The following is a 27907-nucleotide window of genomic DNA, read 5'->3' as shown; positions in this document are numbered from 1 at the left end:
CTCCCTCCTCCCGGTGCCGGGAGCCTGCCGCCTCCTTCCCTCCCTCCTTTCCTCCCTCCTCCCGGTGCCGGGAGCCTGCCGCCTCCCTCCCTTCCTCCTCCCGGTGCCGGGCTCCGGGCGGTGCCGCCGGCCCCGCCGCTCGCTATTGCACAATCGGGGCGGGAGGGGGGGGAAGAAGCGAGAGGAGGGGAAAGGAGGGAGGGAAAGAGGGAGGGAGGGACGGAGGAAGGAGGGAGGGATGGAGCCGGCCCGCCCCACCGGTGTATGGAGCGGGACGGAGAGCCCCGAGCAGCCCCGGGAAGAGCAGCCCCCGCCGGCCGCCCCCCGGCTCCCGCTGCCCGGCGAGCGCCGGAGCCCCGACGGGGCGGCCCCCGGGATGGGCACGGAGCTCACACCGCCCGGCCGGGGCGATGAAGCCCCCGGAGGGTGCTAAAAACGAACGGGGAGAGTCCGCTGGCAACGCAGCCCCGTAAAAACGACCTGGCTCTCAAAGCAAAGCTGTGTGCGGAGGTAATTTCCCAGCGTTTGCTCCTGCAGGGACATAAACAAAGTCTGGATTTGGCTCACTGAACACAAACAGTCCCTATTTAAACATCATACTTGATAGAGGGTGCCTGGAGTAGAGTCCTAGCCACGGTGAAGACTTTGGGAAAGTTCTCCAACAGCAGAGAGGACGGGTTTCTCTTCTTTTTTTCTTTTTCCTTTCTTTTCCGTTCCTCCTTTTCTTTCTCTCTTTCCCTTTCCCGTTAAAAACCCAACAGCCAAACACAATCCCAGTGAAACCCCATTCATCGCTATCTTTCAGTTAGGATAATCGGTCGGAGAGCGGAAGGGCTCCGTTTCTGTAAAAGCGCAATTAATCTAATAGAGGCCTCCACATTAAACGCTGGCACGGCGCTACCCAAATCAAAAGCTACCTGCAAGGCTGCCATGGGCTCTGCTGGCTCCTGTTCGTGTGAAGATTTGCATAGAGATGAGAGAAGGAGGAAGAGGAGAACGTAAGAAAGCACCGGCTGTGCCGAGGGCAGTGTTGGCAGTGCCCTGGCAGCGGTGCTGGGGAGAAGCTGGGAACGCCAATTTTGGGGCTGGGTGTTCACTGGAGGAGGCTGGAAGCTGGCAGCGAAGGAATGGTTTCCCGCTGCTCCCTCCAGCTCCGGGACAGTAGGATTTTGTAAATAGGATAGCAAAAACCTGCTTCCATCATCACTTTCTTATCCAGCAAGGTGTAACCTACATGGCCCCGACCTGCACCGAGCTGCTCAGCTCCAAAGGTGCAAGGACAGACAAAGGAGCAGCCTTTCGCCACGACCACATACCCCATCGAGAGCCCGAACTCTGATCTCCCATTTTCACCCACTACTGAACTGGAGCTTCTGACTACTCTCTACCTGCTCCTCATGGCCAGCGTGACCAGCAGTGAGCTCTTGCCCCGGGGGACTATTTTATTCTGAATAATGTGACGAGTGAGACATCAGAAACTTGGAAGCAAGTTCTCAAGTCTGTGGATAAATGAAGAAAAATAATTTATAGACACGACCAGCTACAAAGCAACAGAGCACGGGCATTAAGGTTGAAATTCGCCCAAGTGTACCCGGTCCACAGCTCAGTATTTCGATGGTTTTTGCGGGATCCTCGGCGCTGGGGTGTGATTCCTGCGAGCGGAGCGCCAGGCTGCATGCGGAGTTGTGAGCCAGCCTGCAGTTCATTCACCGCTTCCTACTATTCACTCGAGTCCCAGTTCTGTAAAGAGCCAAACAGCAGAGAAGGGAAAGCCGGCAATCTGTAAATCTGGGGGTGGGGAGGCAAGAGGAGCAGAGTTTGGGTTTTCTGGTGTCGGAAGAAGCAGGCAGAGGTGCTGTGTGACAGAGCAGGCTGGCCGGCGGCTGAAAGAACCTGCCGAGAGGCTGTCAAAGCCCTGGGCCAACACTTCTCCCCTTTCTCTGGCAATGCGGTATCGCAGCCAGAACAAGGAGTGAGGACCTGATGCCTGCAGACGTCGTTTGGACCAGACACTGGCTCCGGCACGGGCTAGAGGCAGCCGCTCCGCAGCCGGGAGCCGACGGGAGGGAGAGCAAGGAGGCAACACCGGGAGGAAAGGAGTCGTTCTCAGGGTCGCTGTCCCGAGCCAGGGTCGCTGCTTCAGCTGCATTTTTAGACTCTTCTCCATATCACCTCCTCGTTTACCACCTCCCGCTCCCCACGGGCTGCGAGAAGCTCGCTGCCTGCTCCTAAAACACCCGTGCCAAACCACGCTGCTGTTCTCACGCCGAGCGGTATGACACGTAGTACGACACAACTCTCCGCTCTACCCCCGACGACAGCCCATTTCATCAGCCTGTTGTTTCCACCCCAGAAAGACACCATATGAAAATGCAGGCGCACACAGCCTTGCCCAAAATGTCCACGTACCCCACCTATGTTTTCCCCCTCAGCCCTTTCCCCTGCTGCTGGATCACCAAGGCTTTTGTGCACCGAGACGCAGCAGAAACCTGCTCTCTGGTCTCCAAGAGCTTCCCTCCCTCGCCCGCTGTTGCTGTTTTGGGCCTGCTGACAAACGCCCACAGTGCCAGGGGCTCCCCGCTTGTCAGGACAGGACTAGGAACTGTGGGCGTGAGAATTAAAAGGGTGTATTTGTAAGTTAAAAATAAAGCTATTCCTTTTATTTGTGTCTTAACGCAGATTCCAAGGCTCCCTGCCCATAGCTGGATGCTAGAAAACACATGCGGGGAAAGGCAGCTGGGGAATGAGAGAGCGAGGGAGAATGTGTGTATCCATGAAGGGCTGCAGGGAGCAACGAGGGGGGAACTGCCCTTCACACACCCCCACAGCTGGGCCCAGGCTCCCTCTTTCCACCAGCGACTTGTGTTTTGTTCACCATCCCCAAGACATACTGCACAGGGTCCAAAAAATCATTAAACCCCCTGGAATGACCCACAAGGGACTTGGGAGCGTGAGGTCTGGGTCTGCCACGGGCTACCCTGCCCCATCTCACACCAGTCCATTCACTGCACCTTTCCACATCTTATTTGCTAAAGGGACAAAATTGTATTGTGGCTCCCTGGAATAAAGATGGCTCTTTATCAGCTCCCGTCTCTCACCAGACCATCACCTGCTGGAGTTGAACTCGCACTTCTTGGATCCTAAATAAGCCCTGAGACATCTCTAAGATAACAGCTTAGGACCTCAGATTGCTGTGTGTAAGGACACACATGCCCGAGATGAAGGCAGCAGTGCTCATGCCAGGAAACGGACGCAAACATTTAACTAGTAAAAAAGCCGGAGAGTGATTTCCCATCACCATCTCAGGTAGATGGAGGAAGGGGACAGTGGTGGCAGGCAGGACATGAGGAGCACATCCTCCCATCACTGCCAGCCTGCGACTCACATCTGTGCAGTTCCAGGATGCTCTTACTCCTTACAAATGCCATTTTTCAGATTCACCCAAAGCACGGGGGTAGAACAGCACTTCACTCCTAGTTCTGACCACCAGGTCAACCCACCCTCAGCTTAATAACATAACACAGAGGTAAGGAGAGGCCAGAGGGGAGGAATTTGGACCAACAACCTCCATCAGGTCACAGCTCTAGGATAACAGATTTGAGCTCTGTGCTCAATCTCTTTGAGCAGGCAAAGCAGAAAGGCATGAGTCCTAGTGGTAATTTGGCTAATGGACTTGAACTGCAAAGTCCAACTTGCCTGGCCTGTGTGTAGAAAGCAAGATTTAGGGACGGACCTGGCTGGCAGGGACCGTGCTCGGTAGTAAAGGAAAAGGATTTATCATAGAGCTCATTAGAAAACATCTGGGCTCAGCAAATGACCTGGAATGCGACTCGGCAGCGGGGCACTCCTCTCTTCCCCAGTCCCGAGAATGCGAGCTCCCGCAGGGTAAGACTCGAGCCAGCTGTTTCCTCTAATCCCATCAGCCTTCCCTTCCACAGGGGTCCAAGCGAGTGGGAGAGAACGAGAAAGTCCCGTTCCCTCCCCTCGGTGACTGGGATTAGTGGTTTCTCTGTAGTGCCGTGCCAATGTATTTTGGGGCCCTGGGGCAGCGATAAAAAAAATGTACCCCTCCCATCTCCGAGCAAGTCCAAGTGTGTTTAATCGCTTTATTTTCCACCTTGCCCAATTGCTCCTGCTCCCAGGCACTCCAGGCCCCTTTGTCCCTCCCTCCCTGGCTTCCCCAGCAACTCAGGTCATGCAAAATCCTTCTCCTACTCAGTTCATGTCTGCAGGGGCAGTTTCTGTCAGGGAGGGCTGAGAAGCTGTTGAGCTTCATTTGCAGGTGCCCTCTTCCCTACGAGTTCAAACACTTTTTTTTTTTTTTCTTTCTACTTCAAAAATACCAGTTTCCTCTGACTCCATTACAACCGGCTAAGTCCCCTCTGATAACCATCTTATTTTCTGCTGCACAACTTCCCCCTGCTGCAATCGCTCAGAACCTCTTATTATATTAATTATTTTCCTCGCAGGGCTGCCTGACGGCCCCAGCCAAGCTCAGGGCCTCGTCACAATAGGTGCTTGTATGTGTTTCGAGACAGTTCTGGCACCGGAGCACCTACAAACTGTCAACCAGCAGCACAAACTTTAGAACGTACACATGCGTGCAGGGAACATTTTGCACATTACCGAAAGGAAACCAGCACCCGCCTGCAACGGGGTGACTCAGCCCGGAGCAATATCGCGCTGCTGTTGCATTGGAAGAGGCTCTCACAGAAACTCTGCAGCCTTGAAGGAAAGCACCCAGACTCAGAGGTCCCCAAGGGCCAGTTTCTGAAGTCCTGCTGCTGCAAGAAAGCGTCAGAATTCTTTTAAATGAGAGTAACAGAGAAAAAAGAATGTATGTATTCACCAAGAGATTAAACTCCTCCGCTCCCACTCCCCCCGCCTTACAGAAGACAAATGCAAATATATAATCCTTAAGGTGATAACACGATTTTCATATTTTAGAGGGTGTGGTTCATAAAATTATAGAAAAGTGGGACCCTGTGAAATCTGCTTTCATTGCTTCCCCCTCCTCCTGCCCTGAAGCGGGATGGTGATTTTTGAGTTTGTGCAGCAGATAATGCTGTTGCAGCTGATGAGGAGCTGAAGGAGTCATCACTTATCGCTGCTCTCTTGAACGCACCACGCGATCTGTGCTAGCGCTGCATCGATTTCTCATCGTTCTGGTTCTAATTTTGGTAACAGGGACTGCCTCAGTGGCTGCTCCAACGTATGATAAGAGTTAACACTGAAACCTCAGTTAAATAATTAGAGGCTCATCCTGTGCTCGGAGGAGTCACAATGACCTTCTCTCTCGCTGCCAGCCTACCTCTATTTATACCTAATATGGATACAAAATCCGCAACTTCGCAGATAGTAAACTAGAGCCTCCCACGAGCATGTCGCCTACTAAGATGCTTCCAAAGATTTAAAGGAGTTATTTCTCAGGCCTGAAAAGCGCCCAGTGAATTCACTGTTCTGTCTGTCATGGTGCAGACAGCAGGACTATGTGGGCTCTCCCGTACAGTCCTCCCAGTGCACTTCCAGTCCCAGCCCACAAACTCTCCTGCAGTTCCAGCCCCACACTTCCATTCCTCATTCAAAGATGCATTTATTGACATATGAAATACCCCAACTCTCGACAGATTATCTTTGAAACCATGGAATCTTCAGAGAGAATTAAACAAAAAACGGGCCCTGTGCCTGGAAAAAGGAGGGGGGGCGGAAAAACACACCATCAGCCATTCCCTCAAACAAACTCAAGGAAACCAGTCCAAAAGGGAGGAGGAGCTGGAAGAACAAAGCAGTAATGGTCAGCACAGAAATAGGTTGTCTTACATCTGAGAACCACGCCAGGGACATCTTCAGGGAGTGTCTAACAAACAGGGTCCTCAAGCTAAAAAATATCTGCATTTAGTTCATACCGGATTAAGCCATGGGATGGAGACCAGGAACAATGCACTCAACCTTTATGGCCTTGGAAGTTTAAGAGAATTTATGGCCAACAAGAACAGTTAGATCATCTGATACGAATCCATGTGTGTTACAGGTCACTTGATTTCACCCAGGCGCTCCCAGGTGGAGAACAGAGACTTGCATTTAAGACATCAAGAGTTGAAAAATCCACCCATTCCTCTACACGCTTATCCCCGTCTCCCTGCCCGTAATTCACTCCCTCACTGCTCATCTGCACGGGTCAAGCTTTGGCCTCCAGCCACAGCTTCTCATCATGCCTCTCCCTCTTAGCACCAAACCCATCAGTTCCTGGGGTTTCCTAAGTCCTTACCATCTCTAGGTATGATCAGTGTTTGTTGTGCCTCGATGTCCAACTTCACATTTGGCTGTATCAAAATCTACATTGCTCCACGTTTTCATTTATATACCATCCCACCAAACAGCAATTATTCCTCTGCCACCCTTTTTGTATTTCCTTCCAGATAATCAATGAAATGACAGATAATACAAAGCATTAGACTGACTCCTGAGGGACACACGGCATCCACAGACCCGAGTGCCACTGTTTTTCCAAAACAGACACGGAGCCATTAGGATACGAAAGGATTTTCTTCTCCTGTGGCCTCAATCAACCTTTGAACCTTGAAATGGGGTGCTAAAGAGAGAGATTCCCCAACTCACAGCAGTCACCTTCAGCCTAAACCTCTTTTCCCCTTACTCCATTGGTAATTACAGCTCTTCCTCCCTTATTGCTCCGCGCTACAGACCATTGTCCTGGAGAAAAGGAGCAGGAGTTTGGTGACAGAGAAGCAGGTGACTGGAAGAAACGAAAGGGTGGACGAGAAAGTGCAGAAACACTCCCCTTCCACAGCACACCCTTACCTTCTTCTTCCAGCGTCTTCAAAAAGCAGAAGCCAAAGTATTTTGTGAACTGTGAAGCGCGATTCGATCCAGCGCAGACGGGTTGTGAACTGTGGGGTCCCAACAATATACGCTGTATTGACTGTACAGAGATGAATTTTACCCGGGAATGAAACAGGTCTTAAAGCCACGACCAAGTGGAGAGAGTATCACCATTTCCATTTTACAAGGGAGAAAACTGAGGTGCTGTCTGTCACAACCGGACTCCTAAATCCCCAGGGAATGCCTGGCTCATGGGATTAGTGATGGGTTTGGGTTAAGCTGTTAGTCACTACTAACAACTTCAAGTGCAGCACAGAGGGGGAGGAAGAATATCCTCTAAAATGTCTAAAAAGAAACACACTCTTTCATACGACGGGAGATTTATGAACTGGATTTCAACTGATACGGGCATGACCTTTTCTAGGAAGGGCCATAGACTCTGAACCCAGAGCTGGAGTCTTTACAAGCGCTACCAATAAAGACTATAGATGAAGAGTGATTTACTACACACCAACAACTTTCTCGGCATCCTTATAAGCTACGGGAGGTGGGTATTCACCACCACGAGGAACATGCAGCTCAAAAGAGCTGGCAGTGCTGTACAGCTAAGTGCTGACAGCCAGAAGTCACAGGAGAAAGAGTGATCCACAGCTGAATTTCCATAAACTGTGTTCCCATTTAGTTTCAATCTCAGCTAAGCATTTCACCGTGGGTGGGCTATAGGCTGGACTCTCCGAGCAGTTAGGAGACAGTACGCACTGCATACAGCTGCCTACTGGAGCTGGCGTGCCAAAATTCACACCAGTCCCGTTTACAAAGGCAGGGCTGGGGTGGGAGACGAGGACGAAGTTTATTTCTTACTGTCAGGATGCGCGTGGTAGGGGGGAAAAGCAACAAAACCCAGCCAGCTCAGAGCAGAAGGAAGCGTCAGCCACACCTCGCTGGTTCAGAACGTGGCTTAAAAAAGTGTTTTTTCTAGCAGGTCACTGGCATTTGTCCCCCAGCTCTGCCACCAGCCTCAGTCCTAGCTAAGGCATAAGAGCTATACCTTGTAGCTCTACTACCTCTATCATAAGGTAGATACCTTGTGGTATCTACCACCACCACAGTCTCCTTTAGTCTACTCAAGCACTCACTGCTTGCTGTTGCAAACAAGCATGTTCGTGATTTCTTTTGCACTGCTCCAAAAACTCGGAGGGAACCCAATAAAAATATCTGGAAAACCAATTCTCCTTTGGAGAATCATCCGTGTGAACCCCCTGGAGGAGTTGAGTTAAGCCATCACTGCTGTCTTTCCACTACTGGAATGATGTTGTCTCCTTGGTATCTTCCCTCTATCTCAGTCTGTTACCTAAATTCTTATTTGAGGTAGATCTACTAAGGCGGTGACTATCTGCTGATATTATGCTTATGTTATGCCTAACACAGCGGTGTCCTATTCCACGAGACGCAAGGTAAGACAATTCAATGTAAGATAATACAATTCCGTGTTTTCTCTCCATATCAGATTCACACCAAAATCAATATCGAGGACCTCAGTGTTTTACACCTATTAGTGATTCTATAAGCAATCACCTGCTGGACAATAAAACAGAATTCCTAACTCAGCAGAGATTTGCCATTAATTTGGGGCAATTTGAGTATAGCAAATGGTTGCAGAACCTACCCTTCTGGAGTCTCCCAGACTACGAAGTGGGCAGCTTCCCCTGAGACTCCATGACCTGCCAAGCGAAAAGAGAGTCAGAAAGGGACGGCTGATCGAGTCGATGGCTCAAGGCTCAAATTAGAGTCCCAGCTGCGTGCCACATTGCCTCCAAGACTTATCACCGACCTTGGCTGCAGCTTCTCCCATCTTTAAAATGGGAACTATAAACCTTTCTACCTCCCTTAATCCCATCTGTTTAGTTTGTAAATTCTCCAGGGCAGAGACTGGTTTTTATTTGTGTGTACAGCACGACGTACAGCAAGGTCCTGATCTTGGCTAAGGCTCCTAGGCATGATTGAAATACAAAGAAATGACGGTATCTTGATCAAACATGAAGAACCCAGATAAACAATAGAAAAGCAGCTTGATATTTTTTTTCCCTGCAGTCTCTGCTTTTCCGTGACTTGTTTATTCATCTCAAAGCCTCAGCAGACATCTAATCAAGCTGTTAAGAGTCAGATTTGCGGCCAGTCAAGCACTTGGGGAGTAGTTAAATGTTCAAAACCAGTTCTATTCAGCAAACAGCTTCATTTTAATTTTTTTTTTCCTTCTCCTAGATAGTGGTATGGTTTCTTTACCCACTGTACACTCACCATTTTCCTATTAAAATTGCATGAGGGTGATAGAGCAACTTCTCCATTAAAAGGTCTCGTTAAGTTTTGGGTAGGGACACCTGACTTTTTTAGGCCTATCTTGTTTGCACTTTTTGGTACCGATCCAAATCACGCTACAGTTAAGACGAAGCAATGATTTCAGCAGGCTTAAGAAAGAAGGAAAAATGTGATAGTTTCCAGATGAGTGTATTATACTAAATTTAACATGCCTTTTGGTACTTAGAATTTCCACTTTTCCCCCTTCCATTTATGTAATTAGAAATCAAGCAGCAGGAAACCGTTCCTATTCCAACCTCAGTTGGGAACAGCATGGTCTCATTCCCAGAGAAGGAAATAGGAGAGCTGTCCTCACAAGGAGACATTCTGCACAGCTTACATGGACAGGTTCAAAAATAGGTTTTGAATAATACAACTTTAATTAAAGCAAAACAAATACAGGCCAATTATGTGCTAGCTGTATATGCATATACATAACACAACAACAAGGCAACTGTGAAAACCAAGAAAATTAAGTTGTTACCCCTTTTAAAGAGCAATTACAAATTTTAAGTTCCACTTTTAAAATTGTGCAATTTTTCCACGCTCGCCCTAGTGGATTTCATAGTAATGAGCAAGAGTTCGTTCTGATTATTCTCACTCCAGCAATAAAGGACACATTGTGAATCAATGTCTACAAATGGTACCCTGAGTCGCAGAGCCAGAAGAACCACTTGATCATGGGTCATGGTAGATCACGTTAAGTAAGAATTCACCCTAGGAAGTCATATTTGAACTAAAGCAGAGCACACCAGGACAGGACAACTCATTTAGAGACAATAAATAAAAATGGAAGCCACCATCATGGCCCAAATAACACAGCACCAGCTGCGTGTTAACAGTCATCATATTCAGAGCGTTGCTACCGCTTTTGGTTCTGCTGTTTCTTACCCTGGTTGATGCTCTTCTCTCCAGCTGAACCTGACCGCTACCATCGCAGCACACACACACACACACACACAGAGAACTCAATAAAAACACTTTCCAAACCACAGAGCAGCAATGGCTCCAAAGTACATAGTTCAAATTAAAAATTGGGGCCAGATAAAATGATTCAAAATTGGGAAGAAAAAAGAGATCCTGTTTCCAATAAGCTGTTTTGACCTGACTGATGAATGTAGTCCGGCAAGGGAGGAGGTGGAAAAACAAGGACATGCTCAAGCAATGGTCCTGGATGGTATCATGCTTTGACAGTCTTTAATGCTGCTCTGGCATTAAAGCTATTTTATTTCACAAGTCCGTTGCTCAAGGCAAGCTCTTCAGCTTCTGTTGACTCTGGGCACAGCTCAACATGTTGCTTCAGCGCGCAAGATCCACACACAAGTGCCCAGGGGGACGTGGGGGTGCAGGACTGCTGTAGGATCCAGATCCCATCTCAGGCCCACTGCTCAGTAAGATAAGGAATTTCTCAAGCTATCTGAACTCAGAAGGCTGCCCCTCAACCCATCCCCTTCCTTTTTTGGCATGGTTTAAAAAACAAATATTGCACAACTTGTTTTCCATTGTGTTTTCCCTTCTGGAGAGGAACTTTTTTGTCGCTCTTCCATCTGCCAGCAGTCACCAAGCAGCAGAACAGGCTTTCGATAAAGGAAAGCTCCCTATCCATCTATACCATTCCCTTACCTTGTGCTACAAGGACAACATGCAGCAAGCACAGGAGAAAAAAAAGAGGTCCTTGAGAGCCATCTCACTAGCTAGAAAATTGTGCTGAGTAAAAGAAGTGGTGAAGATGACCTCTCAAGTCAGCAGAAGAGCAGTAGACAACATGCCAACAAGGAATTACAAGGACTGGGGTAAACGTAAAGTAGAAGTCAGTACTTGGACCAGTCATTTGCCAAGGTAATAAAGAGTTTTAAATATTTGTGACCCATTCCCAGACACTGAAACCTATATGTTCTCCCACAGAAGAGGGGTGAAAAAACAATCAGCCTAAAAGCTAAGCTCAGAGCCAGATGGCCTGTGCATCAGTTTAATTCGCCCACTAAAGTTTCAAACCTGGGTCACTCCAAGACTCAGAGATACAAGAGGCAGCACTGACTCTCCCTGCATCAGTCACACAGTCAGGATTTGCCCTTTTGCATTCTACCTCTTTGGAGAAGACAAAATTGCAATTTTAAAGGGCAACTGTACAAACAGGACATGGGAGTATTTATATTCCTCTCCAAACACCGGCACAAGCAGCAGGGGTCTAGTGGGTGATTTATGAGGTGGGAACGCTTCTTTGAACTGTACGTTAGATGGGGGGTGCCTTTCAAGAGTGGCGAGGAACATACGACGGCTGTCTTTTCTGAAGAGCTCTCACAGTGGCTTTTACCCAGGTGGTCACAGCTGCAAGGTACTCAAATTGAAGTCCTCTCCTTCCATTCTCTCTCTCTCTCACCCACATACAAAGTCAACACACCAGAGAAGGCCATTTTTCCTTTTATTTATTTCCCAGAAGAGCTCTTCCTTGCACTTTCCAGACACGATACAAAACAAGCAACAGAATTTTGTTTCATGTACAGAAACAGTTTGTTGGAGTATAAAGAGTTACTGGTGATCATTACTGAAGAATGTTGGCTTATTCCAGGGGCACTTCAGTATTCCTGAGGAATAACCATTGATTTCTCCTTCCTTCCCACTGGGATAGTCTTAGTCATTAGTCACTGTTCCTGTAAAGCAAGAAGGCTTATATTATTAAAAAGCCATTTGGGTTCCTTACATGGGAGGTGCTGCATGATGTAAAGCAAGCCACTTAGCTCTGTAACATTTCCAGAAGGTAGGCTAAAGTTTTCATCCTTTGCTAGACCCAGAAGTTGAGTACGGAGAAGTTAAGCTGCTATTTTCATGCCAGAAGCATGCTATGTTTTCATGCATAAACTCCTCCATTCTGATAAAATGGGTACTTCAGAAAAAAACCCATTATTGGTCAAGTTAACTATTCACAGATTGAACAGAAATCAGACAGAAATCAAAGCCACACAGGGCAGGAGGAAAGGCTCCGGCTGTCAAACTTCTTGTATTGTTGCACATCAAAGTAACAAGGTTGTAGTTTTTGGGGTGATAAATAATACAGGCTAAATAACCCAAAAAATAGGACTCTCTCCATTTTGCAAGGAAACCTTAGGTTATGCAATTCTCAGCTATACTGGGTTAAGCCTTGAAATAATTGCTAGATGTTGATTTTAAATTCAGCTGAAGTCACAGTGACATCCACTTCATCAAATTACTTAAAAAACGCTCAGGATCTTATGACTACAAATTAGAATTTTTCTTCATTTTAAGTAGTCTCTTGACCTAGATGAATGGCTCTTGGTGTTAGTGTTTCATGATCAACTTACTAACCCAAAGGCTGGGCAGTGTGATGGCCCAAGTTACAGCTACAGCAGCTGCAAAGGTGCTTTGTAATCTCCTGATTATTTGGTATCATGAAGGTCCTCTGTCCTCTCTCATTCTCACACAGGATTCAGAATTAAGAACTTGATCCTGAAGAATCAAGACTCCGGACTGGATAGAGCCCTGAGTAACCTGGTCTGACCTCACAGCTGACCCCAGTTTGAGGTCAGACTAGATGACCTCCTTGAAGTCCTCTCCAACTTGAATTATTCTGTGATCCTATGAACTTGACAGGTTTGGAAAACTAGAATCAATTTTGTTCAAGTTAATCCACCTTACGCTTCTCTCTCTCTCTGTCTTAATAAAGCTGATTTTCTTGCAGACTCTCACATTTTGACAAGTTCGCATTTGAACAGAAACTGCTTTGTAAAGGAAGTCCTACAGGGTTTAGTATTTTCTAGGAAAAAAACAGATGAGTGATAATTCAACAACATTTTCCATGCTCCTAACCAACAGAAATGGAATAATTTTGTTGTAATAACCCTGGAGCCATTATTCATGACACGACATTTTGGAGAGAATTAATGATATTAACCATTAGATGGCTTCATCCGCATCTTTCCTCTCTCAGCATGTTCAGCCTCTTTGTGCCAGAGAAAGCCAGTGGAGACACTGCACTGGAAACTATTTGTCTAGTCTTGTGCCATGCAGGCAGCTGCGCTTCTTCTTGAAGTGTCCTTTCAATTACCTCATGCTCCGAAGGACCACCCTTGCTCCAGAGCACAGATTAGTCCTTAATCCAAACAAAATCCTTTACTAGGCTGACCTGAAAGTCAGTTTTCTGTCGCCCAGCATCCCTAATAACGAGCATCCTTGAATGAATAACGCACTCTCAGAACATGTGAGCCATTTACGATTCACATGAAGCCACGGACATGGCATTCCAGTTTCTTTTTGGAGACAGAAATTGGAGGAATACCCTTCAGGATGGTGTGGGAAGCTACGATGGTTTGATGTTAACACATCTGGCCGGAGTCAGGCACAGAATTCTGAATGTGGGCTGTAGCCGGCAATGTTGTATCAGCTGCACCTAAGTCACAGCTTCTCTAGGTTGATATCCAAAATATTTTATTCTGAAGAAGTTGTTTAAGAATCTTGTTGTTTCCCTTTCTTTACAGGCAGCTGAAGACGGTATTTGTAAACAGGTAGGGCTGCAGAAGGCTGGCGAAAGCTCATCCGCCAGTAAATCTAAGGAGGACTGGACTTAGCTTTCAGCTCTAGATGCAACAGGAAAAAGCCTAAAAACACCTTTACGTCTCCTTCATCAGGCAGATGAGCAATACAGGGATAATTTCTGCATTCTGTGTAGTGCTCCTGGCAGAACAATTTCCCTCAGTACTTCCTGTAGTGCTAAAGTAACTATGAATATGTCCTGGTGGATGCCTCTCCACTGGTATCAGTGAAACGCTTTGGGGATCTCAAATTGGCACACACACTCCTTTTTATTCCAGATGCCACAAATTACCATAAAAACAGCCCCAAATCTTACATGTGAAGAAATAAAGAAAATATTAATGGAGTCGGTTTGTGGACTTAGTGCACTGTAGGCAGTTTGCGAGCACACAAATGGTTCCTGCTAATTAATCTATTTTTAAATATTTTCTCTCAACATGGTCAGTGATAATACTAAACTCATTTAAATCATCCTCTTCAAAACTATTTAAAGCGTACAATTTCTTCAGACTAATTATTACATTACTATCCAGCCAAACAAGCCACAAAACTTAGAAGTGATTAGTTTTTTCATGTTGAAAAAAAAAAACAAAACACCCCACAGAAGATCAAAGATCTGCTTCCCCAGGCAGATCTACCTGACATGCCTGACATGCTTCTTCCCAGTTCATCTCTTTCAAAGTCTGAAGACAGAATCTTACCTTAAGTTTAGTTTTTCATCTTTTTCTACCACGGATTTTTTATTATATGTGCTTTCAGGTTGTGGGAAAAAACTACCTGCAGGATCTGTTAAACTAATTCTGTGTTTTCAGTCTAGTAACTTTACTGCTAAACACACCAGACACTAAAAATTTCTGAAGAAGAGGAAAATCACCCCTGCTTTGGCAACACAAGTTTCTTCTTACTAGTGCTCTTTTGGGAAAGGCAGAGGAATATCCATTTAAAAGGTGTCTTGATGTACCATTTAATGCTAACTTAGAAACTGTTACCTATTAATATTAACTAGTACTGATACTTACTTTTACAAATTTACCATGGAGAAGATATGGAGACTGGAAGTCGTGTTGACAATTGGAATAAGCCATTCCTAACCCCATCCCTGACCCAAAAGCGATAGGCCATGTCTTTCCTGTGGGGGAAGGAAAGCCGAGAGGAAAAGCTGAAGTCAAGAAAAGCTGTTCATTTCACACGACTGCGATGGCATTGTTAAATAAGCACCAAGAAAGAATAAATTACTGAAGATGCCTTTTCAAGTTCTACTAGTCCTAACAATCATCTAAAACCCAGACCACTTCAGAAGAACAAGAGTAACAGTAAGAGATCATATTTAGGATTTAATGGAGAGTAATCTCTGAATTCAAGATATTACTGAAAATTATGGTGTAACCAAAGCATAACTAAAACAGAATTTAGATCAGTTTTAAAACTGATACAAGCTGGCAGAAACTGATGTCTAGACACACGGCTCCAGCCATTTGGCTCAAGGTTTCCTGCAATTCCAAAATTTGAGCTGAGCACAGTAGGAGCTTCGAGAGACGCCGCGTGTAACAGCCGTGTTACACAACAGTTACAAGTTTAGGTAACTCCATTTCAACTGAAAAGACCTGACCTACGTAACGAAAGAATTGGTCTAATGAGCTGATGCAGTTTTATACACCTCGAAGACTTGTTGGTTTTAAACTGCACCTACAATAACCAGAAATTAGGAAACCAGGCAGTCAACATTATATATAAAAGTATACTTACTTTTGAAGAAGATGACTGAGAAAACAATTCCTAATCCGAATCCAGCACCTGCAAGAAAAAAAAATGCAGTGAGTGAGGACTTAGACAATGCAAAGTAATGGAAAATGACTTAGTTCTTTACAGTAATTCTCAGGAATATCAGACTACACGTTATTTCCGCACACCAACCAAAAATGCTCTTAAATAGCTACTCTGAAAAAAGTAATTCTTGCTTTCTTAAGTAACTGTAAGCAACTAATTCAGATTAAAATCCCAACATACACAAGTACATTCCCAGAAAGATTTGGGAAACGAACCAGGATCTCATCCCAGGGAAAGTTACTGAATTTCTGTCACCATCCACAATGTGGAATTAAGATTTATTTGGCTCATTGTCAGCAAATGAGAAACACTTAAACGAAAACTTATTGTGTCCTTGAGCTTTAGATTTTGCAGATGAATATCTTATTGTATTTCGTTTATCTCACTACTTTTAACTACTTCAGTGTGTGTCCTGAGGGCAGCAAAACTTTGATGCTTTGTGTTACCCTATACCTTGCAAAAGAAAGCTCCAGGCTGCTTATCTTTCACATCCACGACATTCATTATGGAGCATATTTAAACACATTAGGAATGAGTGACTTTTCACATCCTTATACTATATATAGAAATAACTGCAGCAGTTGAAAAAAAAAAATTATCCACTGGGCTGGCATATTTAAAAATAATTTTTGCTTTCCTTGGAAGGTGCGCTTATGACTTCTTGCAAGAAGTCAGGCAAGTCTGCAAAACTCCTCTCATGACTCAATAAATAAAACAGTGAAAACTTTGAGCTCGGGGGGTAAATTCTACCTTTAGTTATATCCACTGAAGACAAGAATTTTAGATAAGACACAGAAGTACAAAAGTTTAAAAAAATGAAAAAAAAATTATCATGCATGCACATGCTCATTAAAAAAAAACCCTAAGAGTTTTGGGTTTATTTTCCAGTAAACACACCCTGCTGTGGGTTTCAATTCTCTCCTTTCAATACAAGAAATCTAACTCAAGTATAACAAATTTTATTAATTAAAATACTTTTTTTTTTTTAAATCATCCTAAAAGCATGTGAACCTTATTTAAGCTCCTGTTGAAGGCATTACTAAGTGGGTTCAGTCCAGAACAATGCCAAAGAATCCTATACCCTCTTGGCGTATAGGAGTACGTTCCTTTTTTTTCTAAGTTTCCTTCTGCTCTTTAAACCTTTTTCCTTGCAAAGAGTAGCTCCTGTTGAGGCAGAGATTATTGAAACAATACTTACTGCACTGCCTAGTAAATTAACTAAGCACCCCACGGTTTTCATTGATTAAAAAACCCTCAAACATTAGAAGAGAGATGACCAAAAAGATGATCTGAGCAAACTCCCTCATGTTCAGTCTCCTCTTAGGACTTCGTTACCCATATTTACTGAGACCTGGAAATCAGAGTTGCTTTTGAAAACTCTTTTCATTTTACTAAAGATTTTGCAATTGTGACAGAGGTAACTACTTTACCAGGTCATTACAACTTCAGAGTAGGCTTACAAAACATGCCACTGCTGGGAAGAACTTTGACCGCCTGCCAAGTGGTCCTGACATAACTCCCCCAGACATTTTAGAAAGGGAGCATTTTGCAGAAGGTCAGGTTTTCACTCTAATCATTTGCACAGCGAAGGAAAAGTCTCAGCTCCTCAGATGTTTGCTCAGAGCTTCAGGGTTTTTTTTCTGGGTTTCAGACAGTGAGAGATAACAGCGCTTGGAGCATCTTGTATAAAGAGCTAACCGCTCACACTGTCTCACTCACCGGTGTTTATCCGCAGACTGGAAGAGACATCATGCATTACTAAGAGCAGCAGTTCATCCGTGCTAATTCCTCCACTCCCCCTCCCCAAGTAGGGCCTTCCTCCCGTACCTTTGCTATAAACCAGCTGGTGTTGGCTCTCGCAGAATGTTTATGCTATTAAGGATAATTACTATCTTCAAGAATTCATCCAACGGACAACTGTTTGGCCCCCTGACCCGACTCCCTCTGCCAGTCTTTTCCTACAATTCGGAGTTACGCTGCCTTTTTGGTTTGGGCTGTTGTACTCTAGGTCTGAAAAGGACTTTCTGGAGGGAATTACTTTCTGTTCAGACAGCACTAGGCGTTGTTGTCTGTCCGGTTCAGAAGGCCTGTCACCCAGAGAGCGGTACTGGTCCTATGCTTCCTGTCCAAGAGAAGATCCCCTCTGCCAATGCAAACAGTTTAGCTAATCAATGAGAAATGATTTACAGGATGACAAATTCTGCATCATCCCCATGCAGAGCCCAGGCAGTTTCTAATATCACCACATTTTCCACGTTACCAGTCAAACCCACATTCTTCTCACCAGTGTGGTGGTAAACTGCTCGCTTTCTTGTCTTAAGAAAAGTCTGCACTAAGGAAGCAGCTAGGGTTAATGCAGCTTCTTTCCATCTACGTCCAGAAATAATCATTATCTTGTATTCTCTTCACCTCCTTCAGATGCTTTCTCACATTACACCCCCGCTTGTACGGCCTCCACGCAGATGCCATCAATGCTGTTTCCTGTTGGCCACGGCGGAAGCTACAGGATACGCTTAAAAGGTGAAAAATTTATTATTTCTGCCAACTGCAACTCAGCCTAAACCTAAAACAAAACCTGGGTCTTCCCCCACTCTAATACCCAGCACCACTGTTAAGCAGATGTTGTCCAGCATCACCGACTTGTCAAGACATAACGGTCTTTCCTAAGAAAGCTTTCTTCCTGAAGTAGTGAGAAGCCTGGTTCTAGGGAAGGGATTAATCTTTTTCATGAAAATGCACAGCGTCATTTTTAGAGGCTGTAACTGCACCCTGTTGCAGCAGGAAGGGGAACAGAGTGGCTGACTAGTTTAAAAAGTTGATGGGAAGATACCCAGAGCCTTGCTTTAACTAATGAAAATGCTAGAGAGAAGTAAAGGAGGAGATCTAAGAGGTGATGCTTGTTTGGTTTTAAGGACAACTTGAGAAACAAAGCCAACCAATACCTTGGCTTCCCTCGTCCCAAAGGCAGTTCGGTTCATTCCTTTTCTTACCGAGGAACAGACTACAGTCTAAGCTGAAAACTGTTGCTGACCCCAACACCCAATCAACAAGAAATGCTCAGATCCGCCCTCTCACGTCAGCCAGCGCACATACAGCATTTGCTCTTTTCTACTCGGTTTTAACATTTAGGCATTGGTTTTAACTTAAAACCAGAAGCTTTTGCTACATTTAATTTCTTAGCCTGTCTGGTTAAGAATCTATTTCTGTGGATAGTTTGTCACTCATCTTCATTCCACTAGAAAGTATTTGTGGTTATGTGGTCATTTCCTGTGTCTCCAGGACCAAGGGGGAGCTAAACCATCTTGCCTTGGAAGCAAAGTAACGCTTTTCACTTTAATTCTATATAAAGTTACACCAGAGATAAACAATGGCAAAGCTGTTGATGAGTTTTACAGGTTTAAGTTCTCACATGCTCAATTTCCTTTTAAAGAGGCAACACGTTGGTTCAAAGAGCCTCCCACCTGACCAGGGGACGCTGGGTCTGCAGCTGTTTCTGCTAAAGATCAGCACCTCTAGGCCAGGCTTTAACTTCTTAACAATAAAACATGAAAGGTTTACCTTACAATAAAAACAAACGAACATGGAAAGGCTAAGGGCTTGATCCATGGCTGGGCACATTTTCCCTCCCTTTCTTGCATGACAGACTCTTTGGAGGAAAAGGCCACAGGAAAGAGTACAACGCATTTTTCACCTCCTCTGACAGTTTAAAACGTTTGACTGGAAAAACAGTCTTTTCCACCCTACATCTATCACTTCAGCTTAAACTCATTTACAGTCAGTGTCAACAGCGGGCAGGATACTTCTGTGAACATCTTATTCCCACCCTCCAGTAAGCGTCCCGGCCGTACGGACCAGCACAGCCACACAGAATTGGGATTAGGCAGGAAGCCCAGTCTCCCAAACTTCTTCATTCTACTTTTTTGGCTCGTACACCTTCCAAGAAAAATGTCACAGTACCTCAAATCAATCTAACACACAGAAGAGCACGTGCCGTATACCCAACAGGACATCATAAAAGTGTCTCGGAGAGAAACACAAATCTTCAGGATGGGCTCCTGCCCCATAAGAACATCTGGGAAAAGCTTTTTCTACAAATTTAATCAACAGTCCCTCCAACAGCAATTCTACACGGTCCTTTCCTAGGCTACCCAAGTAGCTGTGGGCTGAAGCAGCTATTAAGGCTGCCACACCTAGGCAGACTTCTCTTCAATAGCTTGAAACTTAAAATAGAAGGATTAAAATACGCTCATCGACATCTGGCAAATGTGTTGCCGTTACTATAGCAGCTGGAAGTTTTTAAATTACTTAATAGTTTTCTTTTTGTCATCAGATTCTTTTCCTCTGCCATTTCTTACTCAGAGCCTCCTCTCCTTCAGATTCCCTTATTTTACAATTAAAAGAACTAAATGATTGAAATAAAATGAGGACGGAGCTCCTGGAAGGTGGCTTCTTGTTCTAAGAAAATAGCAACCGCTCTGTACAGACAAGACTCTCTAAAATAGGTCACAGACTTGTCCCAACAGATTTCTTCCCAGCTAGAAAGGGAGCTTGCCTTAGGATCAAGAAAAATCTATCGAGCTCTGTTAGTTTCTCTCTGGGGACAGTGACAGCAACAGCTTCAAGGTCCAACAGCAAATCTCATCCACGGGCCTGATTTGGGACATTTCACATAAGCATCAGCTCGGTCCAGAACTAAAAATTGCTTTAGGTAAGGAAATACCCAAGACAAGTCAAGATCTTCAAAACAAACAAAAAAGGCAAGCAACTCTCAAAACTTATGATCTCCCTCCTGTTGTAGGGTGTTCCGTCTTGCACCCCTCCAATCCCATTTTGACAAGATACATAGATAATTGTTTTGCAGAAACAGGGAGGAGAGCCTCCTTCATACACCAGGGCCTTTATAGGGCAGCACTTCACACCAGCTAGAAATCCGAGACCATGAAATCACTTATTTACAGAGAGAATTAATTTTAAGCAGACTCTTAGCAAGATCTTTCATGGCAGCAATCAGATTTTCTTCAAACACCAACTTTGAAGCTTTCATTCTCATCTCCCCCGTTGTGTGGACTGTTTACATAGCAGACAGAAAAATGAGCAAGAACACTAGAAGAAAACATAGTGAAACCATATACCGAGTACTCAAGGAAGAAGCAGGAAAAAAGTGTGTTTTGTTTTATTCCAGCGTTTGACTGTAGTAACACAGAATACTTGGAATGACAGAACATAAATATCCAAATACCATTATAATACAAAAATCCCGACATGCTTTCAGGGGCCGCTTTCACCCTTAAGAACTCCTGCAGTTCAACCGCTGCCCAAACCTTAGATAAACATCAGCACTTTTGCAGATGGACACACAGCGGCGGGAGGTATCGCTGTCAGCCCATGATCTGCCAAGCAATCACAGCGATAGCCTCAGAGCCGGACCAAAAACTCTTCATCCTCACATCCTTGGTGAGACAATTGGGCACACAAATTTCCTCCCACTCATAAAAGGGGGAAGAAGAGTGGAAGCTGATCTTTGAATAGACAGCACAACAAAGGATCTCATCGATATTGCATCGAGTTTTTAGACAAAATCAGGGTTACACCCGCTTTAGAAGCACGTATATAAGAAATCCGCAAGATACTCACCATATGGAAAATACACCTCTGACAGAAAACTCTACCTTGTCTTACCGCAACAGAACATTCCACTATTGAAAACAACAACATTGCTAAAAAGAAAAGTTTTGCTGGAGCAAACACGTCCACATTTAGGGCAAGCCTAACAGAGAGTTGGCAAACACGCTCCTTCACACCCAGCCAACGTAGGTTGACCATTACTGACGTCTACTGGCCCGTCTAAGAAATAGAAGCAATTTAGAGCAAGAAGTGTTACGGTGGCACCTCACTAGCAGACGTGAAGGAAAGAAGCCTGATCCTTCTCAAATCTCTCGCTATTAATTTATTACCATCAAGGATGTGCCAGCAGCCCCAAAATGATTTTCCTTAGAGAACTACATCCGATATAACAAAGAACAAAGAGTTGTTCCCATCTACTGCTGTAACGTCTCAAGGACCAAAGTAGTGGTTTAGGATATCGCTTGGCTAGAGTCTCTGTCCTCTTCCCCTGGACAGTGTCACCACGTGCCACCTCCCAAAGAAGGCACAGCTGGCATCTTACCAACACACTAATGCGGAGGACAAGGAAGTCAGTGCGCTTTGGGTTCACTTCCAGCAGAGGTAATCTTACGTAGTCTGGGGTTTTAAATGGCTGCACTATCAGACAAATGTCACAGCTCTTCTTTCCGAATGCACACCAGAAGCATTGCCAAGAGCAGGCTGGAATGAGGGTCGAGTAGGGCTTCCCTCAGAGCTGATCGGGTACATCAAGGCAGGGCAGAGCTTCCCGACTCAGGTCGGATGGCCATCCAAAGGGAGCAGCAGGATAGAATGTAGTTAGGAAAGGAGAGACCTGGATTCCTAAAGATTTTCCTGTCTTTTTCTTCCAAAAGATGATAATAGCTCTTTAATTCATAGACTGCCACTGTATTCAGAACTCTGCTAACAACATAACTAAATATTGCTATTAGATTTTTGACGAAAAGCCTATTCTCAGAACAGCATCTGTCCACCTTTTCCAAATGAAACATTTTTCCGTTGGCTGTATCACAGCCTAAGCCATAAGCAGTTAATATTTACTCTACTCGGTCTGCTACAAGATACAGCTCGTAGGATTGGATCTTCTCCTGTAGGACAAAGGAAAATAACTCGGGTTCACAAACAAAGCTCACATAACAATGTGGTTGTGTGCTCGCATAATATTCATGTTCTCCAGCATTAAAAACAAAATCCCAAATGAAGACCAAGTCTTTTGACCTGGTAGCTAAGACCGGATGGCCACATTATGATTGCCAAGCAAAAAAAAAACACTTCAAAACAGGAATTTCAGGATTTTTGTATATTTAGAGAAAGTCTAATCCAGTTTTTGGAAAGTATAATCAAGTTTTATCATTATATAGACTGACTTTATCCTATTCATAACCATGTGAAGGATTATTTAAAAATAGTGACATGGCAATCCATACAATGATTCGTTCTGAAACATTCAATCTGTGGAATGACACAAACAATACCATTTCACCCTTGCCATTAACAGAAACAGCTATTCAAGCAGGCCAGATGATGCAAGCCAGAAGAAATCATGTTAACAGTTGCAGGAGAACTGAAAGTGCCCTTTTCTCTTAAAACATTCCTATTAAATGGAAATTAGAAGCGTTTTATTCTCAGATGTCAAAACAGAGGATTAGAGGAAAATGAACATTAATACACTGGGTTATTTACACGCTTCCAGGCTGAATTTTGGTCGAACACAGACATACATCAAAACATTTGTCTCCTGAAAAAAAAAAAAAAAAAAAAACAAACTTCAGCACAGCAACTTAACACACAAGCCAAGTAGCAAACAGCTTTCCTTTGAAAATCAGGTAAATTACAGTGCTCAGCTCATTTAAAACTACAACAGTTGCAAACCAAACCGACACACAGGAACACAACTCTCCCTCTCCTTACACACACACTCTTTATTGCCTCCCTGTTCCCTAGAAACGGCATATAATAATAATTTGTCCAAAATTATAGCCTCGGCGAGAAAAAACAAATCTGTCAGTCCTTCGTGAGTAACTGTCTTTCCACATAAGCAGGCATGAACTATCAATCAGTTAAACAAACAAACCAACCCTTTAAACAGGGTTTGAAGCCAGTAAGATGGAAGAAGACCACAATACTATTTACTTCCCTAACGCTTCTCTGCAGAGCTCTACTGATAAAAAGGAAGCAATGGTTGTGAAGCCTGGTGAGGACACAGGAGTTTATAAAGCTTTTCAAGCCGGGAAGAAAAAGAAAGCCCCTGTAGTTCAATTTTCCTTCCCCACACATGAAACAAGCAACTTTTCTCATGGGTGAGAAAAATCAGTATCAGGAAGAAAGACAGAACAGAAAGTTAAATTATTTAAATGACTGCACGAGTGAAAAGTCTTGAGAATGTTGCGAAACCGGAGTCAGCATGATCTGGATCACCCACCAGAGAAACCTCCTGGCCAACCAGGAAAGCACAACCCAGCCCCACCGCACACAAACCACTGTGGCTACAGCTAGACTTCAAAAGGGGAGGGGAACAAAAATATCTAGACCCATCCTCATCATTAGCAGAAAAAGGAGGTGAGCAAATAAACTCTATTTAACAAGATTTTGATGTTTTATGCAAGCATAAGGTTTACAGCACTTAACTCTTTGAAATTGAAAACGGCCTTAAAAACGCCTGACAACATATTCTGTTTTGAACTAACAGGAAAAAGGAAAGAATTTTAATACTAAATTACAAGACGCACACAGGTAGTGACCAGGACGTCAAAAATACAATACAGCATTTCAAAAGATGTAACATAAGATAAATATGTATTTTTAGTGGCAGGACATCAAGTTTCTTCCAGGAGCTTGATCTCCAACTGAAACAGTACAGCGTAACTACAACCAACACAGTCAACTATAAAAACTGGCTGAAGCAACTGTAGTGGAAAACCTGACAGACTAATACAAGATAGGACAGGCTGCATAGCCCCCAGGTATTATTTGGTACTATTAATACTATTAAATACTACTGCTAATAAAGACATCCTGATAGCTGCTACCTCCCCTTCTCACTCTCTTGTTTCCAATGTCCCTCCAGCTCTCAAATTAAACCACAAGAGTAATCTGTCTCTATGGTTCTCACAGACACTGGAAAAGTGTCATGCCTGCAAGACTTCAGAAATCCAGTGCTCTCCTTTATTTACAGGGTCTGGAATGGGGAAACACCGGGCTAATCACAATGTTTTTCCCCAGCCATCGGCTGGAAGGATCTCTCTTGCAGTAGCGCTCAGGAAGGATGCAAAGGATGTACAGGAAGGAAACTGTGGCCACTAAAAGGAAAAGTCCGACAAAAAAGTGAGGATTTGGTAAACTTCTATATCCCACATGACAAGCAACAAAATTCTTAAGTAAGAAAGTTTAGTTTCTTTCTTTCTTTCCTTCCAGTTTTCAGCCACCCTTGATAGTTTATTGGAAACTCCAGCAAACTTTGCAGTAACATTACAAAAACGATCATCAGAACCACGCATGTTTTGAAAGTCCCTGCAGAGAAAACAATCATTTCCACTGAGACAGTCTGGGAGAGTTGGTGTTGTCAGCACTCGGTTAACAGTTTGCACAGCTAGGACACCGACTCACTTCACATTTAAAGGCCATCATCATCTTCAGTCACAAGCTACTGAAGTATGAAGCAACTTCGGGGTTGTTCTGACTTCCAAAGTTCATACCGAGCCATTTGTTGTTAATATCGTGGAGGAGGTTGTCAGCACAGACGCTTCAGTTACTGGATCAGTTGTAAAAGCACAGAAAACAGAAAAATGCTATCACACATGAAGAGAAACACGTGTCTGAGGCCACCACACTGGGTTTAGTGCTACGGATAAAATTAAAGAGCTGCAGCCCATATGCCCTTTTCGGGCAATCTAATGAAAAACATGAATTTTACTGAGACCTCTACTCAATACCACGATGAAGCTAACACTGGGAATCCTTGGTCTACAGCACTAGTGCAGAAAGTCTAAGTGCATTTTCTTTCTTCTTTTGCTACTTTAGGATGGAAGAAAACACCAAATTAAAACAAAAGGCCTGCTGAAGAGACACGCTGCACTGAAATCAGCCCCGTCTCCACTTCTTTCAGCCTCCCGGAGAGACTTTCCACGTACAGGGTTACTCCATGTACATGTACAGCTGCAGCATGGAACAAGTTCTTGTTTATAATTTGGCATACTTAATATTTTATGATAAAGCAACCAATGCTATGGAAACATAAACATATCTGGATATGTTTGTCAGACAAACCTGAATAGAATTTCATAAGGCAAAACATTGCTCTGGAGCACTTGACACTTTTCAAAGGCCTGTTATAAACAATGGAAGTTTCAGTTTACTTAAAATTATTAAACATCGTCTCTAATGGAAAAGTATTAGGCAACTAAAACCCCGAGTTCCTCATCAGCTTTCAAGAATAAGGCCACCACTGCAACAAGAAATAAACACTCACATTTCTCAGATATTATTGATGTTCTAAAAGAGCCTTCTGCACCAACATGGAACACATACCTTTCGTGTCAGATACTTCACTTCTTGTTCGATACATTGCATTTAAAGATTTGCTTGCATATACACATTTCATAAAGCCACATCCTCTGTCTAGTCCGTTTGCCAGCCTGTCACATGAAGAACACTGAATTGCGCATACACAACTACCATCACTCACCAAACTCACAGTTGTAAGTGAAATGTTACGCATGGTTTGTTGTAGATCTGAAACACTGCAGGCCTGTGCATAATCCTAACTTTAAGGACAAATAAGCATCAAAGAAAAACAACGGAGCTGTTCCCCTGCATAAAGAAAAGGCACAACTTCTGCAGGGTTGGGACACCGGACGGAAAGCTTCTCAATGTCAAACTGCGCACACTGTACTAAGCAACACATGCCAAAGCTATCAGCGTGTCACGCTGCGTACTGCTTTTAATAAACACAGCCCACCTCGTCCACTGAGTGATGTGAACAGCTCAGCAGAAACAGATTTCGAAAACCAAGCCGCCGTCGTCATAGCGAAACTAAAGGCGGGCAAGGTCGTGGCACTTAAGGACCCGGTTATGCCTACCCGGGGCCCATTCATTCAGGGCAGGAGGCAGCCCGCTGGCTGCGGAGCTCACCGCAGAGGGAGATTTCCGAGGGAAACCTCTCATTTTCAACACAGGGAGTAACCAGAGATCAAAACCGACCCTCCACTACCGGATCGCGGGTAAGCCGGGACTGGGCCGGGGAGAAGAGCCCCGGGGCGACCGTGGCAGCGGGCCCAGCGGGGGTCCGTGCCCGCGGCCAAGGTCACCTTGTCAGGCCCGGGGCCGCCCGGCTCCCTCCCGCCGTGCCGGTCCCCAGCCCCCGGGGGCAGCGCTGCCCTGCGCTGACAGAGGAACCGCAGGACACCCCGCCCGGGAACACAGCGCGGCGAGGCCGCCACCGAGCAAGGACAGGCCCGGAGCGGCGGAAGACACCGGGCCTCACAGGGCCCTTCCTCACCGGGCCCGGCCGCGCCACCGGGGCGGACAGGCGGCTGCCCTCACAGTCCCGAGGCGCCCGGCCGACCGGCACCGCTCCTCCCCGGGTCCTCCCCCTCCGCCCTGCCCTCCCCGCCCTTACCCAGCTTGACGGCGGAGTCCGCCATACACCGGTCCCACTTCCTGCCCAGCTCGCCCTCCGACGCCATCTTGGCCATCCCCTCCCACCTCAGGCCGTGCCCTCGCCTCCTCCCCCGCGCAACTCTCGCGAGATCTGCCGGCGCGGGCAAGTGGCGGAGCGCCAGATCTCGCGAGATTTCCCCACGGACACACTCCCCGTCCCGGCCGCCGTTGTCAAGGTTACCGGCGGGACGGCGCGATGGCGGGCGCGCTCGACCTTGGGCTTGGCCCAAAAGCCCGTTTTTCCTCGTAGGCCCAGGGCCACCACAGCCCTAGCCCTTCCTGGGCTCCATCTCTTCAGGCAGGGCCCCACTATGTATTTATGAGGCCTCATATCCCTCGCTTCAAGGCAGGATCCCCGTCATCTCAGAGGCCCCTGGCTTGGGCCCACCCTTGTCGACCTGCTCCCCTGAGGGCTCTCACCTCATCCTTGGTAAGAGCCGATCTGTGCTGTAGGGTCCCATCTCTCTCTCCGAAGGGTTGAGTATGTCCCGCTGGACACGCATTCCCAGGTATATTTTCCCCCACTGAGGCTCGCAGAGGTGCTGCATCCTACACAGCTCCTGTATCTTTGCTGGTTGTCTTCAACATCTCTTCAGGGCCTGAAATGACGTACAGGTGTGTGAAAAAAAACAGCTGTTGCCAATCTCTGTCGATGTCCCAGGGATCGCCTCTTTTACTTAAGCACAATGTAGGCCCCACACCTTGCTTAGTTGGGAAAAGGAGCTCAAAAATGTTAGGAAGAAAAGGATGTCACAGTTAAGAAGGTATTTTATACATTTGGGTGCTAATATTAGAGTAAACAGTTCTCTAGAGTAAGGGTTCTCGGTGATTTGTAGGCCTTTAGCACATCCTGAAGTGTGCTGCAGCCTTGTGGAACCAGGAATGTAAGTGTGAAGAGTTTTGAATTTACTGTACTGAACTTTGCATTGCAAATGTTGTGTAGGCTTTCTGGAAGTCATTCTCCAGAAGCCTTGTGAAAAAACATAGAGTGTTTTTCAAGTAATAATGTTCCTATTCACACTTGGTAAGGCAATTT

At 45.3% G+C, this 27907-nt stretch overlaps 2 protein-coding genes across 3 annotated transcripts in view; one reads left to right on the top strand and one right to left on the bottom strand.

The window, feature by feature from the left end:
* Nucleotides 1-9330: 9330 nt before the first annotated feature.
* Nucleotides 9331-26936, bottom strand: MICOS10 (mitochondrial contact site and cristae organizing system subunit 10). The gene is made up of 4 exons (XM_074161760.1): nucleotides 26831-26936; nucleotides 15490-15537; nucleotides 14763-14872; nucleotides 9331-11846 (listed from the first exon to the last, which is right to left on the bottom strand). The coding sequence occupies exons 1-4, from the start codon at nucleotides 26904-26906 to the stop codon at nucleotides 11838-11840; spliced, it is 243 nt and encodes an 80-aa protein (XP_074017861.1). The 5' UTR covers nucleotides 26907-26936; the 3' UTR covers nucleotides 9331-11837.
* Nucleotides 26178-27907, top strand: part of CAPZB (capping actin protein of muscle Z-line subunit beta) — a 77198-nt gene continuing 75468 nt past the window's right edge. For both annotated transcript variants that reach the window (XM_074161759.1, XM_074161757.1), the window contains exon 1: nucleotides 26178-26432. The gene's annotated coding sequence lies outside the window, so the exon portion shown is untranslated. The remainder of the gene's footprint in view (nucleotides 26433-27907) is intronic.

The sequence above is a fragment of the Numenius arquata genome, chromosome 20, assembly GCF_964106895.1.
Source record: "Numenius arquata chromosome 20, bNumArq3.hap1.1, whole genome shotgun sequence".
Classification (NCBI taxonomy): domain Eukaryota; kingdom Metazoa; phylum Chordata; class Aves; order Charadriiformes; family Scolopacidae; genus Numenius; species Numenius arquata.
Note: the sequence above shows the minus strand (reverse complement) of the source record. Positions and strands in the feature narration are given on the sequence as shown.

What these genes read in the sequence shown, in the direction of transcription:
- MICOS10 (XM_074161760.1), bottom strand. Translation starts at nt 26,906, where the DNA reads ATGGCCAAGATGGCGTCGGAGGGCGAGCTGGGCAGGAAGTGGGACCGG. An exon ending in GGACTCCGCCGTCAAGCTGG is followed by an intron (nt 15,538 to 26,830) that starts GTAAGGGCGGGG and finishes TTTTTCTTGCAG; the next exon opens with GTGCTGGATTCGGATTAGGA. An exon ending in CTCAGTCATCTTCTTCAAAA is followed by an intron (nt 14,873 to 15,489) that starts GTAAGTATACTT and finishes CTTCCCCCACAG; the next exon opens with GAAAGACATGGCCTATCGCT.